Source organism: Heliangelus exortis, chromosome 2 (genome assembly GCF_036169615.1).
Source record: "Heliangelus exortis chromosome 2, bHelExo1.hap1, whole genome shotgun sequence".
Classification (NCBI taxonomy): Eukaryota; Metazoa; Chordata; class Aves; order Apodiformes; family Trochilidae; genus Heliangelus; species Heliangelus exortis.
The window spans coordinates 117,186,152-117,204,828 of record NC_092423.1 but is presented as its reverse complement, the minus strand read 5'-3'; the positions used below and the strand labels follow the sequence as shown (position 1 = coordinate 117,204,828).

At 37.7% G+C, this 18,677-nt stretch overlaps 1 protein-coding gene across 3 annotated transcripts in view; it reads right to left on the bottom strand.

Annotated features, from left to right (window-relative positions):
- Positions 1 to 18,677, bottom strand: part of PREX2 (phosphatidylinositol-3,4,5-trisphosphate dependent Rac exchange factor 2) — a 176,725-nt gene that overhangs the window by 119,582 nt on the left and 38,466 nt on the right. For all 3 annotated transcript variants that reach the window (XM_071737737.1, XM_071737736.1, XM_071737738.1), the window contains 5 exons: positions 7,234 to 7,305; positions 7,037 to 7,159; positions 5,014 to 5,118; positions 2,177 to 2,278; positions 335 to 496 (listed from right to left, as the gene is read on the bottom strand). In XM_071737737.1, the coding sequence (XP_071593838.1) occupies positions 335 to 496; positions 2,177 to 2,278; positions 5,014 to 5,118; positions 7,037 to 7,159; positions 7,234 to 7,305 (564 nt within the window). The remainder of the gene's footprint in view (positions 1 to 334; positions 497 to 2,176; positions 2,279 to 5,013; positions 5,119 to 7,036; positions 7,160 to 7,233; positions 7,306 to 18,677) is intronic.

Sequence of the window (18,677 nt, the reverse complement as noted above, 5' to 3'; positions counted from 1 at the left end):
CTGTTAGGCATTGACAGCAGTAAAATTAGACCAGGAGTTAAATTAGAATATATTGATATGTAGGTGTGCACACATACACAGTTATATAAATGATCAATATCCTAAAAGTCAAACACTAGATATCAGCCCTCTTCCCTGGAAGCCTATTTCATACAGCAGTCTTAAGTTCTGGACAACATAGAGTAGAACCCAAAAAAACAGCTGTGATTTCACAGAACAAGGGGCTTGACAGTGCTTCAGAAACACAAAAAACAGTGCAACTGTTTTCAACAGTGCTTGTTGAAAACTGTAACTCCCTCCTCAGTATACGAAGTGACAAGTCTTATGACAGTACCTCCCATCCTTCAACATGAGACTGCCATTCTTCCAGAAACTCTAATTTTTCCATTTGTCTCTTGGCCTCATTTATGTTGGAGCAGACAGCTTTCATGGCCTGGAGGGCTTCCATTAGTGCTGCATAGTCACTGTGCTTCCTTGGAGTCCGCTTCAGTAACTCCTATTCAGATATTTTTTTTTTGTAAAAGGAAAAAAAGAAACCAATCTTTGATCTCTCAATGTACATTTTAAGAGGCTTAAATTAACTAGGGTACAAAATCAAAAAGTAACCGGACTTCTGGTGAAAGTAATAAACCCTCCAGCATTTTGTCCTAGTCAGACACCAAAACTCAGAGAAATAAATTACTAAAAATAAAAATAATCACTACTTAGAAAGAAGTGCATTTCAGCTACTTTTCCCCCCTAGCAATGCTTCTTCACGCTGAGCTTCAGGTTCTGGGTTTTGTGTTTTTTCTGGGGTTTTTTTTTTTTTATATTCCACAGGATGAAATTGTTCAACAGCAAGGATAACAATGCTGCTTAAAAATGTTAGGCTTACTCATGTAAAATGAACACCTGCCCTTCCTGCAACTCAGGGCAAAACCCACATTCCTTTAGCTCCCTACTATTGTTTAATGCAGTGCCATACACCAGAGCATTGAACAATAACTTCTGTGACTCACTGGTTTCAGATGGCTACTGGTAATGGCAGCCATGCTAAACCAAAAAACCCTCCCCATTAACAACCAAGACTGACTATGGAGAGCCTTCAGTGCAGCTCCTGACTGAGGTGTGGGTATGGTCCTCTGGAGTTCTAAGCCTGTGTATTTAAATTTCTTAAACATATTAATTCAATTGCCCCCTAGAGTAATTCGTTAGCCCTTTCCCCATGCCTCGTCTGTAGATACTTTGTTCAAAACAGAATATAATATAATAGTAAAATAGGCCAGGGGAACTGTGAAGCCACAGATACCAAGGGTGACTCAAACCTCACTGCAAATACTATATTCTTTACCCTGTTTTCAAAATTTTTATTTTACCATGTTTACTTTTAGGTTTTTATGTCAGTGCAGTGAAACACATACCCCTCATAACTGGCAGTGTTTCAGATATAAACTCACTCATGCGTTGTGTAAAATACTCTCCAATAATCAGGTTTTAAGTAGCTTCTAGAGGAGAATCTGCTCTGCATTTTCTCTCACAGTTTGAAACACTAAACAATATTGTTAAGGAAAAATTTATTTTAAATGACTACTTCGCTGGTGATTCCCTTATTTTATTTCCTAATGTGGAAAAATTTCAGTAGATCAGAGGTTTGAATGTCTAATGCTTGTCAGCACATTTAACATTTTTTCATTAAATTTTATATTGTAACAGTAAGATAAGATATAAAACCATATAGAAAACACAGCAACCTTCATCATCTTGCTATTACTCTCCAGTTTCTCTCACAAAATATTTTCATCTTCATTTTTCGTTTGCAGTTTGCTGCTGGTATATTAGAATCATCAAAGCATGGCACTAACAAATTCTGCTATCCCAAGCATTTTAAGCAAGGGTATGATGAAACCCAGCTGAAATCTGACTCATTAAACTCTCTCAGTTCCATTCAACGACGGAGAGACAACCTTACAACTAGATGCAGAAGGGAGCTAATCATCCTGAGCCAGCCAAGCCCCTTAGTTCTTTCAATACTGATTTCAGAAGACTTGCCACTAGCTTTAATGAGAGCAAGCCTGGGTCCAATATAATAAGGAGATCATTCACTGAATAGAGAAATTGTTCCTGCAGTTCAGAAGTATGCTTAGCAACCAGTTTTATATCGAAAGTATAAAGACCTAAAGAAAAATATTGTAGGTACCTTCAAAAGAAGGGGATACTTGCATATTCTCTGTATCGGAGTTACGAGATATCCTTCCAGTGGTACATCTGTGTTCTTGCGTCCTCCGAGGAGCATGCAGTTCTAGAGTGAGAAAAGTTTCAGAAATTATTAAAAAAGCCTGAAAAAATTATCAGAAGCAAAGGCAAGGACATAAGTACACACCAATACTGGCTAAGCTACGTATAAAGCATATACATATATTTAAGAATGGAAGTTTGCCAGACCATCAAAAGACCAGACTTGAATGCATTCATGAGTGGATACACTCACTACGATATATGACAAGGAAGCCACGATGGCGTTATGCAGGCATCTCCCTTCCTTCAGTCTGATTGGGAGAGGCCCCTTTTAAAAATTAAAAAAAAAAAATTAAAAAATAATTTAAAAAGTAAAAAAGAAATGCTAGAAACATGCTTCATACTTCAAAAAACAAAAATAAAAATAATTCAGGGAGACCACTATAGGTTCCGTTCCTTCCAAAAGGTCAGGTTGCAATATTACTGAGCATCAAAGATGATTTGAAGGTTTGAACATGGCCATCTTAAAAAACACACCTTCCTCCACAAAATAAGTATTCTGTTTATATGCTTCTGTATTTAAACAGGATGTGCAATGAATAAAATATCCTTAGTCATGGGATGAAGAATATGTAAGTTTTGACAAGACATCCAACTACAGCAGCAGAGAATACATGAAATAGTGGCTAGAAGCATACATGAAAAAGCAGCCAAGAGAGGAAAGAATAAGGGCTATTTGGAATAACAAAGTATGCAGGGGACATAACAGAAAATATCTGGAATTTCTGGAATTAAAGTATAAATACATAAATTATTCGTACATAAATACGAAAATTATTTTACGGAGACATCAGAAGGAACTGTGGTGCAATGGTATCAGATATTCTAGTGCTTCAAAGAGCAAGATGTCTCAACTGAGAACACTAAACAAAAGTAGTTTAACACAGCCAGATGGTATGTGGACATAGGCCACAGATCTGAATGCAGACACATTGTTGATGGAGCAGAGGCCACACAACTGGGTGGCTCCTCCAGTCCGCACGTAAATCACAACACACAGACACAGAACCAGTGCTGCTATGGGGATCTCTACACCCACTCTTAAAGTCACTGCTTTGTACTCAGGTTAACCAGCTTCTCTTATCCTAAAGGATCTCACTTTGAAAAAGCTTTTCTGATAAAGACCAAGAAAGATAATGGCAATGCAGACCATAGGTTTGTATAACAACTGTGTTTGTACTAAAAGACTCAGTGGTCTGGTGTCAGCTGGCAATTATTTATAGATAATCATACCTCTAATGACCTGAACTGTTCTATCTGGCTAGAAGGTTTCATTTATACTTTCAAATTGCAGTCAGAACTCCTGTTCTCTAAGTCAGATTTCTGCCACTTTATCTAGGAGGGACCCGAAGCAAATGTGAAAGCCCTGTGCATCTGCCCAGCAGTAAAAAATGCTGACACAAACTGCCATGACTGCACGTTTGGCATCCTTGCTCATAATAAAATAAAATAAAATAAAATAAAATAAAATAAAATAAAATAAAATAAAAATCATTGCAATCTTTCTCTCTCGAGTATTTTGATTTTTCTGTTTTTGTAGCCAGCATTCACCCCTTCTGGAGCCTGGTCATGTTGTTCCCAGTACAAGAACCACACATGTGAAGCTCCACTGTCTGGGGCAAGGTGAAGGATACTGTGTCAACAACAAGGAAAAATAGGACAACTTTGAAGCTGTTTTTAAGTATGAATAGAACACTGCTGAATGAGAGACTCTTAGCAAAACAGCAGATGGCTCTTCATGTCATCCAGCACCCCCCTACAATAAAGTAATCCCACACTGCTCATTAACTTGGCTGTTAAGTGGATGCAGGTAGGAAAGGGAGTCAGATCCAGTACCTTTCAAAAAGTTACTGAGCTGCAATAGGACAGCTTCACTAAGAACACTGTCAAGAGCAGTAATGAAAGCATACTGCATGTTAAAAATGGTTAATAAAATTAAATAAAACTTGTGATACTACCAACATTGAAATAATCTTTTTTTTAACCACATCTGTGATGTTTTGCTGGTAGGGCAATTTGCTTCCCAGTCCCAAAACACAATAATCAGATCTGATCGCTATGAAATATGTTATCCTCCATGGACACCTTCTCAGGTATTTTTAAGTTCCAATACAGTATGCCTCACATTTTATGTCCTTGTTATCACAGACATCATGAAGACAACAGTAAAAAATCATTCCACACAGAATCTGTAAACTGGCTTTGCTGTAAAAAAATCATGAGGACTGTCATACTTAAAATTTTTAAACCCCTCGTTATTTGTCTTATAAAGGGATTAAGATTAAGTCAGTGTCTAAAATGACGGTGGCTGCTTTATGATCCATAACCAAACATTTTTTCTGTCTGGCATAGCTTGTGGCTACAGTACAGAGCGTGAATGTTCTCCTTCAGCAGTTCTGATGCGTCCTTCAACTTCCTTTCTATAATTTCTTTTTGTATCTCTACTCAAATCTTATCCTTTTCTTTTTCCTTTCTACAGTTACAGCTGGATTTACACCCTTGTCTCTTGGCAAGCAAGTTCAAGGCACACTGCCTATTACTATATTATGCACAGATCCAAGTGTAGCAGTGAAAATCTGTTCACAACTCCTTCCACTGGCAACAACACCCCAGCTGAAACTTCCTGTTAACCCCTTGCAGGTGTGCTTGTAGCTGCTACATGGTGGAGATGACACTGCTAGCAATTCACTGTCCAGCCAAAAAACACAAAGTTAGAACACCAGCTTAAATTTTATTTACCAAAAGAAATGCCCGCACTGTTCTTATTTTGTTAAGGTCAAGAAGAACTTTCTGTGCCTTCTCGTGGTTACTGCAGTATTCATCATAGATACGGAATTTCTCCTTCTGTAGAAAGAAAGAAATACATTGATCTCCACTTACCATTTTGATCTTTCTTCCAATTAATAAAACACAGAATGAACACTTTTAGATGTTGAACAGTCTTCATTTTAGAAGATCAGGTCTTCTTCCTACATTTATTATTTCAAGCCCAGCCTCAAATTAGAATTATGAACAGTCTGGAAGCATAACTTGGGAATTTCAGTCATAGAAGCATAGAATACCAGGTTGGAAGGGACCTGAAGGACCATCTGGTCCAATCTTTCTTGGCAAAAGCACAGTCTAGACAAGATGACCCAGCACCCTGTCCGGCTGAATATTAAGTGTCCAATGTTAGGGAATCCACTGCTTCCCTGGGGAGAATATTCCAATGGCTGACTGTTCCCATTGTGAAAATTCTTCCTCTTGTGTCAAATGGAAATCTCCTCAGGAGAGGAGATTGCCTCATGTCTTTTCCATGAGACTCGTAAAAAGGGAGTCTCCATTTCTTGGTGGCCACCCTTTAACTACTGGAACATGGTGATGAGGTCTCCCCTAAGCCTTCTTTTCTGTAGGCTGAACAAACCCAATTCTCTGAGCCTTCCCTCATACAGCATGCTGCCCAGTTCCTTGATCACCTTTGTGGCCCTTCTCTGGACCCTCTCCAGCCTGTCTGCATTGTTTTTCTACAGCAGGGACCAGAACTGAACGCAATACTCCAGGTGTGGCCTGACAAGCACCGAGCAGAGTGGGATGATAACTTCTTTATCCTTGCCCTTGCTGATGCAACCCAGCAACTTCTTGTCTCCCTTTGTCTCTGCAGTACACTGGTCACTTATACTGAGCTTGTGGTCCACCAGGACCCCCAGGTCCCTTCCCAGAGAGTTGTTCTCCAGCTCGGTAGATCCCAGCCTGTGCTGCACTGCCTAGATTATGTTTTCCCAGGTGAAAGACCTTATATTTGTTTTTGTTGAACTTCAGAATATTTTGCTAAAAAATTGCAGAGGCTGGACTATCACAGAAACACAGTACAGAAAAAACAAAACAAAACAAAACAGGAAGAAAATGAAAAATGATTGGCTTCTTTGCTGACATCATTACCAATTCTGTGTGCAAGCATTTCCTTACAAATATGATCCATACTTCTGCAGACTAAAATGATGTTACTCAACCTCTGTAGAATGTTTCCATAATCTATTAATAATTTTCTCTTCCCACAATGAATAAACAAAGACATAGCAAACAAGTGGGACTCTAACCAGAGAAAAACAATGAAACCTAGACTTCTTGTCAGGACTACAGCTGAAAGCAAACTCACTTGCCCTAATTTTGCAGAGCTCTGTAACTATGTGGCATTGTTTTGCTCCAACAAGAAAAAATAATAGTCCTAGAAAACAATTATTACAGGACATACAAACATACTTGTGGAAGTACTGCAGTGGTGAGAAGCAAAATATGTTTGCAGTCCAGAACAATGCAGATATTTTACCCAGCATATGTAATTCTTTGTTAAATTTCACATTTTCACCTAGCAGCGAAGGGGAATAAAAATGAAGCATATCTTTACTTTTGCTGTTTCATGCCAACCTGATCCTTTCACTGCTGTATCCCATATGGGCACCAGTGCTGCCCATGATGCAGGGCTCAGTTTGTCAGCCTGGGCTAATTTACCAAATATAAAAACTATGAAACACCAAAAGTCTGCCAATTGGATATGTTCTTTCCTCATTCTCCTCTACTCTTTTTTTTTTTTTTTTTTTTTTTTTGGAAGACAATAACTAAGAGATGACCTCAAAGTACTCTAAATTATTCAATGAAGTCATATTCTGTCCTCATGACTATGTACACTCACTATCACAAAAGTAATTAATAAAACAAAAAACAACCAAAAAAAAACAACCAAACAAACAAAAATTAAATAAGGCTATAATAAAAGACAGCATACATAATGAAGAAAGCAGGTTCCAACTTCATGCTGTGCATTAGGTTCTGGCTGTAAGCATTCCTCCACCAGCGACAGGAAGTTTTTGTGAACTGCAAGAATATCTTCAATATTTGAAAACAACAACTGCAAAAGAGTAAAACATACATAAGTAAAACAGCACATACAAAACAGAGTAAGTAAGAAATTAGGGTACTAACCTTAACTGTCTCTTCCGTGACATTTTTATCTACTTTGGCTGCAGCACATTGGATCATTCGGTGAAGGAAAGCCTGCATGAAAGAAGACAAATAAGGAAAAAGTTATTTCTGGAAGACCCAAACTACTTTTGGTATTTTATGCCTACTGCTTGTATCCTAAATGCCTTACACTTTGGATACAGAGTCACATCAGAATATTATTTGGAATTTAAAACAAGTATTTTATCTACAAAGCAGCCCTGTCATCCTAACATGCCATAAAACCCTATTTATATAATGTTAAAGAGAGTTAGATGGTGAAATACAGTGAAGCTGAGAAACTGAACACTCTCTGAAGCACCACTTTGACCCTGCACTCATAGCACAATCAGTCAAGAGCAAAATGAGTCATTTTTTAAAACCTTGCTCTAGTGGTTTACTAATTTGACTACAAAACAAGCCAAAATAAGGCCCTAATCTCTAAACTAAAACTAATTGGGAGATACAATTAGGAAAGATAACTTTTACTATAGTAACCACAAATTAGATTTCTGATGTATTAATAATCAAACCTATTGTAATATAAATTGGCTCAAACAACAGTCAGCTGGCACCTGGTTTTACTTAATGAAAATGTTCACTCTTCCCTCCCCAAGAACCTCATCCTTGGGGATCAAATGAGAAGTTAGCAATACCACAAATGAAATACCAAATGAGTAAGTTTTCTTACATTTCACATTCAAGAACTGGAAACAACAAAAATAAAAGATACACAGTAAGTCATTCCAAATGAAATAAATCACATTTCAGGTATAAAATTTAATTATTTTTATTATTTCATTGCATTACAAAGACTTAGGTATGTTATGAAAGTATTTACACAGTGTAGACTGAAATCTTACATTGATAATTCTTCATGCAGACAGGCATATTCTTTAGTCATTAAAAACTGGCACCATGAGTGCATAAATGTCATGTCTTTCATAACCATTTAGCTCCAAGTCACTGCACATTGTACACTGTACATGAACTCATCTAAATTCTGTCGTGGTGCAAATTCCATAAAAGAGGCAATAAATAACCCCTGTGTGGAAGGACAGCAGTCACAGCATCTTTTTTTTCTCTCTGCTGTGAGCTAAACATTTTTATTCCCAAGCTGTGATCGTTTTTCTGCTGAAGAGGACTACATAACTGGAATTACACATTTTTACTACTGATGAGAAAAATCTAGTTATCCAGGACATAAACAGAATTAAATTTGGAACATTGCCAGCATACTGTATGCTTTGTAACACTCTCTGTGTAGATTTTCTACTTGTTTAAACCCCTCTTTTCCTGACTGCTTTCTTTCTAGTGTTTTATTTATGGTTTAAAAATGCCATTAAGTCATTTGCAGCAGTTAACTGCTGGTGGACGACAGCCCTTTATATCCTTCTTTACTACAAATACCCACGGGGTTTATGGAGAATTTGCTGTGCACATTGCCTGTTCAGTGTAAAACCAAGCCCACATGGAGTGAACTGATTAACTATTAATTTTTGAAAGTTTTCCCTAAACCAGACAACAGTACTTAATATACTTTAGAGCTGAGAGGGGTTGAAAATAATCACAAGAACCACTCATGCCTCTTTTTACTATCTGTTAGCTCTCTGTTCACATTATTTCCCCAAGCACACAGCTCATCCACACTCATGTTATCCCAGAAGATCTTAATTTCCTGTAACTGTGGAGGAAGGTGAACATTCAGCTGGCTGAAGAAAAAACTGAGAATGTTCTGGGAGCTGGGGCATTAATTATTCTCAAGTGATTCAAGACGCTAGTCGGAGAGTCATGAGGTCAAAACCAGTATACATCAGCTGCAATAAACAGAGCAGTCCAAACTGCACCATCCCAGACCCCACATCTGCAAAGGTTATCAGAAACTGAATCCAGGAAAATACAAACTCTCACAGAACCCAGACACAAGTCAACAAGGAAGGCAGGGAGGCCTCGGATGACTTCAGACCCTCCCAGTAACGTGGTGCAGCCCATATGATCTGTTGTTGTACTTACATGGCTGGGGTGGTGTGGTCATGATGCCAGTTTTTCCTAAAGATCTGCCACCTGATTTCCCTCCTGAAAAAACTCTCACCACTATTCCCCAAAAATCAATGGATGTGACCATTTGAAATTTTCAGGGCACATACATGAGAGCACTACAGAGCCACAATCTCAAAATAACAGGAATCACCTCACATTTTGTACAAGAGTGGAGTACAAGATTCAGGGGAGTGCAGGTAAGGATGGAGGACTCTACATCCATCCACCTGCCACCAAGACCCATCCTTGGATGAGTTCACCTGCCGTGGAGTGAGTAATGCAAAGCAATGATGAAACTCAGGTTTCCATGATGCAAACATTCTTATCAACTCCCTTCCTGGAACAAAACCAGACCACTGACTCCATACTCACAACACCTCTGCTCTAGGACTCTGCTAGGGAGAACAATCAGCTGTTCTCAGGTAGGAGGATGGAGAATTACTTCTGTTAAAGTGTAAAATAACCTTAATCCAGCATTGGCTATGGAAAACCAGAAGTCTCCCAACTTGTATGAACATACAGTAGGTTGGACAGTTGACTATTTAAAAGGCTCCAGAATTACTTGATCATCAGCTGGCAACAACCAAGAACAGTTTTTCAGAAATTAATATACAATGAAAAAGCAGATCATTCTTAGACACAAGCAGAAAATATATAAGGATGCTCAGAAACTGCTCAGGAGTTGAGAGCTGTTGAGCTAACAGAAAAAAGTCGATGGAAGCTTTTGAAGATGCACTATATAAACAATTAATAACAATAGAAAAAAAAACACCTCTAGAAAAAAGAAAGTAAAATGGGCATCCCAGCCAATTTACTATTCACTCAAGAACCAGACACATAAATAGTCAGAAACTCCTTTCAAACAGCACTGAGTGGTTTCTACAAAAAAATGCCACAACTGCTTCTCAAAATCCAGACTCATTACTGAGCACCACTTTCCGTGAAGGAGCAAAGCATTACAAACTGGAAGGACATAGTTAAATAGCCCTTGCTCCTACAATGAGCAATTGGAAAATTCAATTGGCATGCTCATCCTTCCCCCCCCACCCCCAATAAAGAAATAAATAAACTCACCAAAGCAAAAAAAACAGTTCTAATTTAATGAAATTTCATTTATCACGCACACACGTCAGTAGATCATGACTCACTGTTTCCTAGAGTATCCTGCATGCCTTGCTGAGGTTACTTCCAGATTCAGCTGCATTAGTGTAGATGTTTCTTAGCACAGCATCAGGTACAGAGAATACAGGTGTCTCTGTGCACTCCAGGATTCCACCTTTGTCACCTAGTCATTGATCCTTAACTTTCTCTTAGCTTTTCAAGTGGATTCCAGAGTTTTTGTAAACTGACATTCAAATCTTAGTTTTCTCAAGTAACAGCAAATCTGTATGTTTTGAACATAATGTTCCAGATTTTCATCTTGTGCTACCAGCATCCTAGCTACAGTGCTATAGTACAGGGATTCAGCCTTGCAGCACTGCAAACAGAGGTCCACTGCCCCTGAGCCTCTCTGCCAGCCAGACTCGACCATTTCCTGAATTCACAGTTAAAAGAGATCTCTGTGAAAGATTTCAGAGGAACAAGTTGGCTGGACACCATGAAAAGCAATCTAAATTTGAAAGATCAGATGACTGATAGGAAAGATAAAGAGAGGATGTTTGCTATTTACATTAAAAAGTAAATAAACCTTTTTCAGTTGCCAAGTTTTAGAACTCTCTATGGAAAACTTTTTTCATTCTAGGAATACCCTTGAGTCACTCAGATTGCTACAACCCATCTCCACCAAATGTGAAATTCAAAATGCAAACCTAAACTTCCTCAAGCACCCTTCTGGAAACACAAAATGGCACGCAAATGATTAATGTGTATCTGTTTATGAGAAGGAGAAGAAATGCCCACAAATGCTGAAAAAGTACTCAACATGAAGAGGCACATCTTTAACAATCTTAAGAAGTCTGATGAACTTGCAGACCTAAATATGGGACCTTGTGGTATAGGGGATGAGGTATACATAAAATATATAAGATGGTATTTTAGGATTAACATTCCACTTGGGTCCTCCTGGGGACATAAAAACTCTATTTCTGGCTATGACACAGTTTCTTTACCATGATGGTAAGGAGGAATTCACCTCTACCTTTGAGAAATGTGACAAAGAATTACACAGAAGATTTGGAGAAAATCCCATACTAATAATATCAGTTGAGATAACAAGATCCTTTTCCGTGATTGTGTATTTATTACTTGCAAGATAATTTTATAAACTCTCTGTACTAGCCTCTCATCACTCTTCTACCCTTTGACTGGCACTCTTGTAACACTTACAACAGACACCAGGACTAAAAATCCAAACTTAAAGTATGACTATCCAAATTGAAAGAATTATAAAAGAATCTGTTCATTATGCCAAATAAACACAAAGTGTTTGCCTATCTGTTCATCTGCTGCCATTTTGCAAGGCAGCCTGCTTGACAGAGAACACACACTGAGTTCCTTTTACAGGGATTTTACTTCTGGTCTTATCAAAATAAGAGTAGCAGTGCTGAGTGGTTTGCTGCTTGTTAGCTTTTTCTCCATAGTTGCTCTGTGTGTTGTTGGGGAAAAAAAAAATAAAAATAAACAAAAACCAAACCACAGCTACAGATAGCACAAGAGGCTGCCAACAGCACAAATGACTCCTCTGACATCTGGAATGAAATCAGGGAAAACAAAGAAGTCTGTCTGAAGAAGATTCCCAGGGCACGGAGAGTTTTTGCCTTCTCAACAGATAAGAAATTAAGTCCTGGAATTATGTCAGAGCACCTGGATCACCAAATATATGTAACTACTTTGCTGAAAGCAGTCATCCTACTTTTGTACGCCTAGAAAGAAATACTCTTCTTGATTTGAAAAAATAACAAGCAATAAAGAAGAAGTTACTTATTTTTTTCCCCTCAGATTTCTTTTCACATTTTTTCTACCCTTGAATCTATACTGTCATAAACAAAACCAAGGTAGACTGCAAAAACATATATATTTTCATTAAAATCATGTTCTGTATCCTTTCACTTTAGGAAAAGCAGTTTAAATGAAGCACCCTATCTATTTATTGAAGCCTGCTGAATAAATCTAGCAAGATGTTTTGTACTTTAAAACTGAACAAAATTTTATTTTCCATACTGTCAAGAGAGACAAATTCCTGCACACTGACTGGACAGAAACCCACAACAAGTAAAATATGTTCATATATTACCATTTTTGTAAGTGTCTATGATAATAGGCTTATCTTCACAAATTCAGAAACACAAAGCTGAAATATCTGTGGGCTCTGTGTTTTCTGTATATATTCTTAACGTGTGGGAAATACTTGGCTGTTGTCACAATATTCCAGATGATCCCAGAGAGAACACAAAGACCTATACTTGGGAAGAAAACTGCTCAGGATTATAAGTGCCCAGCCAAATGTATTTTCTTATCATGACTAATTGAGCACCCAGACATCAAGGTAGTAATTTGCACAGGATTCTGAGTTGGTTTGCACACTCTAATTAATAACTTTCCAGGTCCCAGAAGAACACCGTGGCTGTTCTCTCAAAGCAGTTTTGCTTGATTTTGCCACCAAAAAAAAAACCCAACAAAAAGCTAAACACAATTTCAATAGAGGAGACTCCAGCAGCACCAGCAGCTGTGGTAAACACTGTGTGCTCCTCCTCCTCGTCCCATTAACCTGTGCCAGAAGCAGTGGCAGTGGCTGCTCAGGCTGGCTCCTGCTACTGAACAAAAGACTCCTCTCTCTCTCCAACAATTCACCAGCTGAGGCACCACCTGTTTCTTCCATCTTGCCTGCAGGACTGGATGAATTACAAGCAGCAGAGAGAGCATCAGCCAAGGTCACATATTTTCTTTTCTCCCAGCTGTACCTAGAGCCACTTTCAAAGCTGGCTTCAGATTCTGATGCCTGTAAGGACAGGGGAATAGATGGACCACATCTGCAATACTTTCCATTCTACTTCTAATTTCCTTCCCACAACTGACCAAACTATTTCCTTCTCCTTTTCTTAAAGTAAACATGAACTCAGAAATAAACACCCACAAACACAAGAAAAGATTGCACTGAAGATACATGGATCTTCATAAACTGCTCATATGAGGTGACTATACTGCCACATTTTGGGATAGTCATAACCCACGTACAAGTTTTTATTTTCTGCTAAAGTTGTTCTCTAACATATCTTTTCTTCCAAGAGAAAAGAAAGAACACCTTTTTCTCACCTTGTCCTGTCCTGATCACCCTTTCTGCATTTCCCTAGTCACTGACAATATTTTTCAACATTTACTGTGCATCTTGTTAATCTTTACATGCCCACTGAGACTCCTAACTCAGTTTCCTCCACTGACAGGGAACTGCCTCTTAAACTGATCTCCCACACCTCTTTAATCACCTTTCTGAGCTGTGATTGTGCTTTCACTTTTGATCCCCTCTTTCCTTTCAGCTCCATAGCAGATGAAAGCAAGAGATTTATAGTCCAAGTCCAGTTCCCCTCAGCCAGGCGGGAAGTCAGATGTCCCCACCCTCTTCCTTGTACTGAAGCCACTCTCAAAAAGATTTAGTACAACCTTTTCCTGGCCCAAATCAGGAGGTATCTGTTCCATTTTCTTCCCAGATGTCCAGAATCCTGTCACCGACATCTGAGCTCTTCATTTTGGGAAACTGGTTTTCTGAGGCTTAGCTATGCTCTTGCTCATTGATACGGGTTTGGTTGAGGAATAAGGATGCAGCAACCCACACACCATCTCCATGAAGATCAGTGCCCAAGTAAGTGAATTGCCAGACTGGAGGCTGGATGTCAGGCTGGTTGACACACACTGCTGCAATCTGAAGCCACGTGCAGAAAGCTGCTAGAAGACCATCTACATTTTTCCTTGCTTAAAAAGCAGCTTAACTAGAGCTTTAGAGAAATGCCACACACTGGTGTAAGGGATGAACACAGAGCTGCAAGCTGGGCAGAAGGCAGAGTCTAATATTTTTGGCAAATATTTTATGCAACATGGGTTGCTGCTAAGTGGGCCTTTATCCCAGTAAATATGCAAACAGGTAAGATTCCAGACTCAGCATCACCAACAGAGAGGTTTTGGAAATGTAAGAGGAAAAGGAGGGATTTTTCTTATTCTACATGAAATTCCAAACTGACTGCTGGGATTGCAACAGATAAACCAACTGAACAAGAGGCATTCATACCAATAAATACATTTTTTCCAGCATGTTTGTGAAGAAGTACAAAGCTATTCTTTATTGTATTTTGAAGATGCCCTGACCAAAAAAAAAAAAAAAAGAAGATGACTGGATTGAAAAATATTCACACATGTAGAATTCCCCCTGGTAGTACATCATATGCTCCTGTTGGTGCATTTTGCAAAGTGAGTAATATGCTACTAATCATACAACCAATCTTGTATCACTCAAGTGGGAATGGAAAAGAAATGACAACTACAAACAAAGTTTACCTCTCATAAAAGTCAGCAGTTTCCTGAATTTACAGAACGCAAGGTTCTTACTGGGAAGTCTCAGTGAATTCAGCTGTGTTCAGTACTAGCAAATCAAAACAAAAAATTAAGAAACCTCAAAGCAATTGCAGATCTGGAAGTAACAGTATGTTCCTATTAAATTGCAATCATCATTAGAAAAGAATTCATATATTTGAAAGCCTTATACTTCACAGAATAGTTTCTGCTCCTTTTATGCATGTCTCTACTTATTTTAATCAATAAAAACATTTTATTTTTCTTGAAGTTGTATATAATTTTTACTCAAAAAACGCAGATTTTTCTAATTTTTTTTTTGTAGGAGAATATTGGTTTTAAAGAAGTCAACATTTCCAAAGCATTTTGGAAATAACTTCTAAATTCTACACATCAAATTTTATTTCTATTTAGTTTAAAAAAAACTCATGAGTTTCAGAAAGTGTAAAATGGTCAAGATGAGAAAGGCATTTGTAAAAAAATTACTTTTATGAAAGAAACTTCTAGATTTTCTGATTCAATCTGAGATATAAATTAGAAATCTTGAATATTGCAAGAAAGTAATTTTCTGCTAATCTCCCTTCTTTATCTTTCCAGAGTTCATTAACATGCTTGAAAACAAGTTTGAGCCTTTTCTGATGCAAAAATGCTCATCAGAATCAAGAGACGTCATCACCAATTATAAGAAAACAGAAATAACATATCTTCATTTCAGAATTCAGATTTAAAGCTTAATTCTGACTTCATCTGAATAGGTGAGGAATGGTGACTCAGCACCAATGAAAATTAATTATTGAATCCTTAATGACTGAGCAAGCAGATGATTAAATATATATTTTTTTCTTACCTATAAACTAAGAAAGCTTAAAACTACTGACAGGCAACCACAATGAAAGCCCACCAACCTTTTTTATATGCTCAAGTTTTCAACGTTTTTTTCCTAATACTGGATTGCACAGCTCTTAATTCTGAGCTTCCTGAATGTTTAATGATGTTAGATGCTAATTAGGAATTAGAGTCTTTGAGAATTCTACATCTTTTATTGCCAAAGTTGTATAATTAAAGTGTATTTCTCAAACATCACTCAGTGCCAGTTCTGGCTGCCATTTGCATTAGAACACGTATGCCAAGAAAAACACGAAGCAGCGGAGAGTATGAAACTGTAGTTTTCTATCCCAATTTCAATTCTTCACAAAACCTTCAGGAAGCTGTAGTGAGCACAGTACTGCTAAATGTGGCCTCCCAATAACAGGAAAAAAGCAGCAACTTCCTAGTTAACTTCTTTTCCAAACAGTAGAGACCAGAATTCCACATAAGGCAATTTCTCTTATGTCTGGGATATGGATCCCTAATTCCTATCCCTTCTCATTTACATTGTACCATTTGATCATCCCAGGACCTAACTCCACAGGCTTGTATAAAAATATGTCTCATTTCATGCAACAATCACATGTCCCATTTCTAAGCCTTCTTAAGACAAAAATTTTATTTTGGAAAACTCCCAGACAATGATACATATTCTGTGTGCTTCTACAAACTGAACTGAAGATCTGCATAATGAAAAGATACACAGGTCTATGGCAATGTTGCTAATTAAATGCACTGTGAAGCAACTTCAGGGCAAAATAAGTTTTTAAGAAAATGCTACTTTAAGAAGTGATACTTTAAATTACTTATTTCACAAAGAATTAAGATGTTCTTGGCTTCTCAGCCCCTAGTTTAGCAACACAGACCAGTACTAAAGAATTGTTAAATAAATACAAACTGTAAGTCATGGAAAGGCCTTGAAAACATAGCAATGAATCCCAGACTAAAAAGTAAGGCTTTACTATTGCCAATAAAAGCTAAGGTAAAACAAAAAAAAAATCATGGAGGTTGAGCTCCCAAGACATAAAAAAAAAACCTAAAACAAACGCACACTTTTATAGTTATCCCATGCAAGGTGCCTCATAATGACAACGTGACATTTCAAGACTCATTTGAAACAATTTCACTGGAGAAGTTTTCATAAATTCAAATATTTTGTTTGCACTCATGTTTGGCAAATGATGGGGGGAAATATCTCCTGCAATTTTGACCTCCAAGAGAATACTAACCTGCAGCCTGTCCACTGGCCTAACCAGTAGTGTGTAGCACTAACCATAAATCAATTCAATTACGGCTTCAGAGAAACAACGCAGCAGAACAGGCAAAGCAGCAAGAATTAGTATTAAAGTAGGCTTTGGCAATAACTGAAGCATCTTAATCAATTTGCTACTAAATTTTAAAACCAAGATGATATACCCCACACTTTGCATCAGGAGAACCATCCTGACAGCTGACTGTCTTAACATGTTGTGTTACTTTCTGCTGCAAATATTCAAGGGCATATTTGAATCCAACAAGCCCTATATGCCTGCCCAGGTCAAATTAAATGGCTCTGCAGTTCCAATGTCTTCTTATTCCACACCACCTCCCACCTCCTTCCCCTCCCCACTCCCTTTTGTTATGCCATGAAGTTCTCAAAATTCCATTAGCAAACTGAATCTTTCACACAAGAAAATACAAACACGGAGCAGGATTGCTTTATAAATATGTCAAAGTAGTTTCAACAGCAATGTGTTCCTCTATCCAGCAACAAATTTTGTGATAGATCCATTTAAAGACAACAGTAATTATTGTGGTGGATATTTAAGAAAACATAGACACACACAGGGTTATTTATATGTAAAAGAACAACTTACAGAGAAGTCTCTCTCTCTCTCTATATATATATATATACATATATATTCTTTCTGTAGTAAAAAATGCCATGGTCAAATGAAGTCCTTTTGCACTTGTATATAAAAACGGGAATATTTGTTTAAACTCAAAGCTCCTACTATCTCCTCCTAGGTTTCACATCTTTAAATTTTAAATGAAATGCAACAGTGATATAGATGCCCCTCGCCACTGCAAGCCAGAAATAAGCCAGTCAACAAAACCCCAGCTGCTTTAACTGCTACAAATGGCAGCTTATGGAACACCTGCACCTTATACCCTATTTGTCAGATGTTAGAAATTAAACCAAATTAAAGGATTTCTTAGCGGGAATGGGATCTGCTTGACCAGTGGTCAATGAACCCTTCCTCAGGCTGAACACAACAGGGAATTCACTTCTATCTGGTAAGAAAGGCTGACCAATGACAGGTTAATTACTTAATTGCCTAAATTTTAACTTTTTTTTTTTTCTCTTTTTTTTTTCTTTTCCTTGGGAAATGCTTGAGTAGACAGGTTGAATAAACTGAACCAGTCTATTCTGAGAAATGCAAACTGACTGTGGCAGTCACCTCACGTTTACAGTTTCTGTCAACTGGCACAGACCCAGCTCAGGTCTGTAGGGCCAAATCTCCATCACTTCTGATTAAGGACCCCACAGAAATCAGAAACACTCAATGAGAGAAGAGGATCCCATTCCACTGTATCTTACTGTAGTTTTAAAGGATTAAACTACAACCAGGACTGACTCTCCACAGATCCTCTGATTACAAGAAATGGGCTTAAAATTCCCCATGAAAAACTGGAACTATTTTAAATGAACTACTATTTTTTTTTAAGTGTGCAGCAGCACATGTATATTTATGTGATCCATGACTAAACGCTCACTTCTGAACAAATACTTTCAAGTGCTGGCAAACAAAATATTCTTGTATCATCCATAGAAAAAAAAGTATGATTATAGCTATGCAACTCTTGCAACATGGCTTAAAAAACTGATTTTTCACTTTGAACCAGAACATAAAGAATATCAGTAAATGAAGAAAGTACTGGATTCTAAATATAAGATGCCAGTGTTAGTTGCCATAAGTCCATTGCAACAAGAATTCAACCAGATCAAAAATTAAATTATATTATTTTACACACAGCTT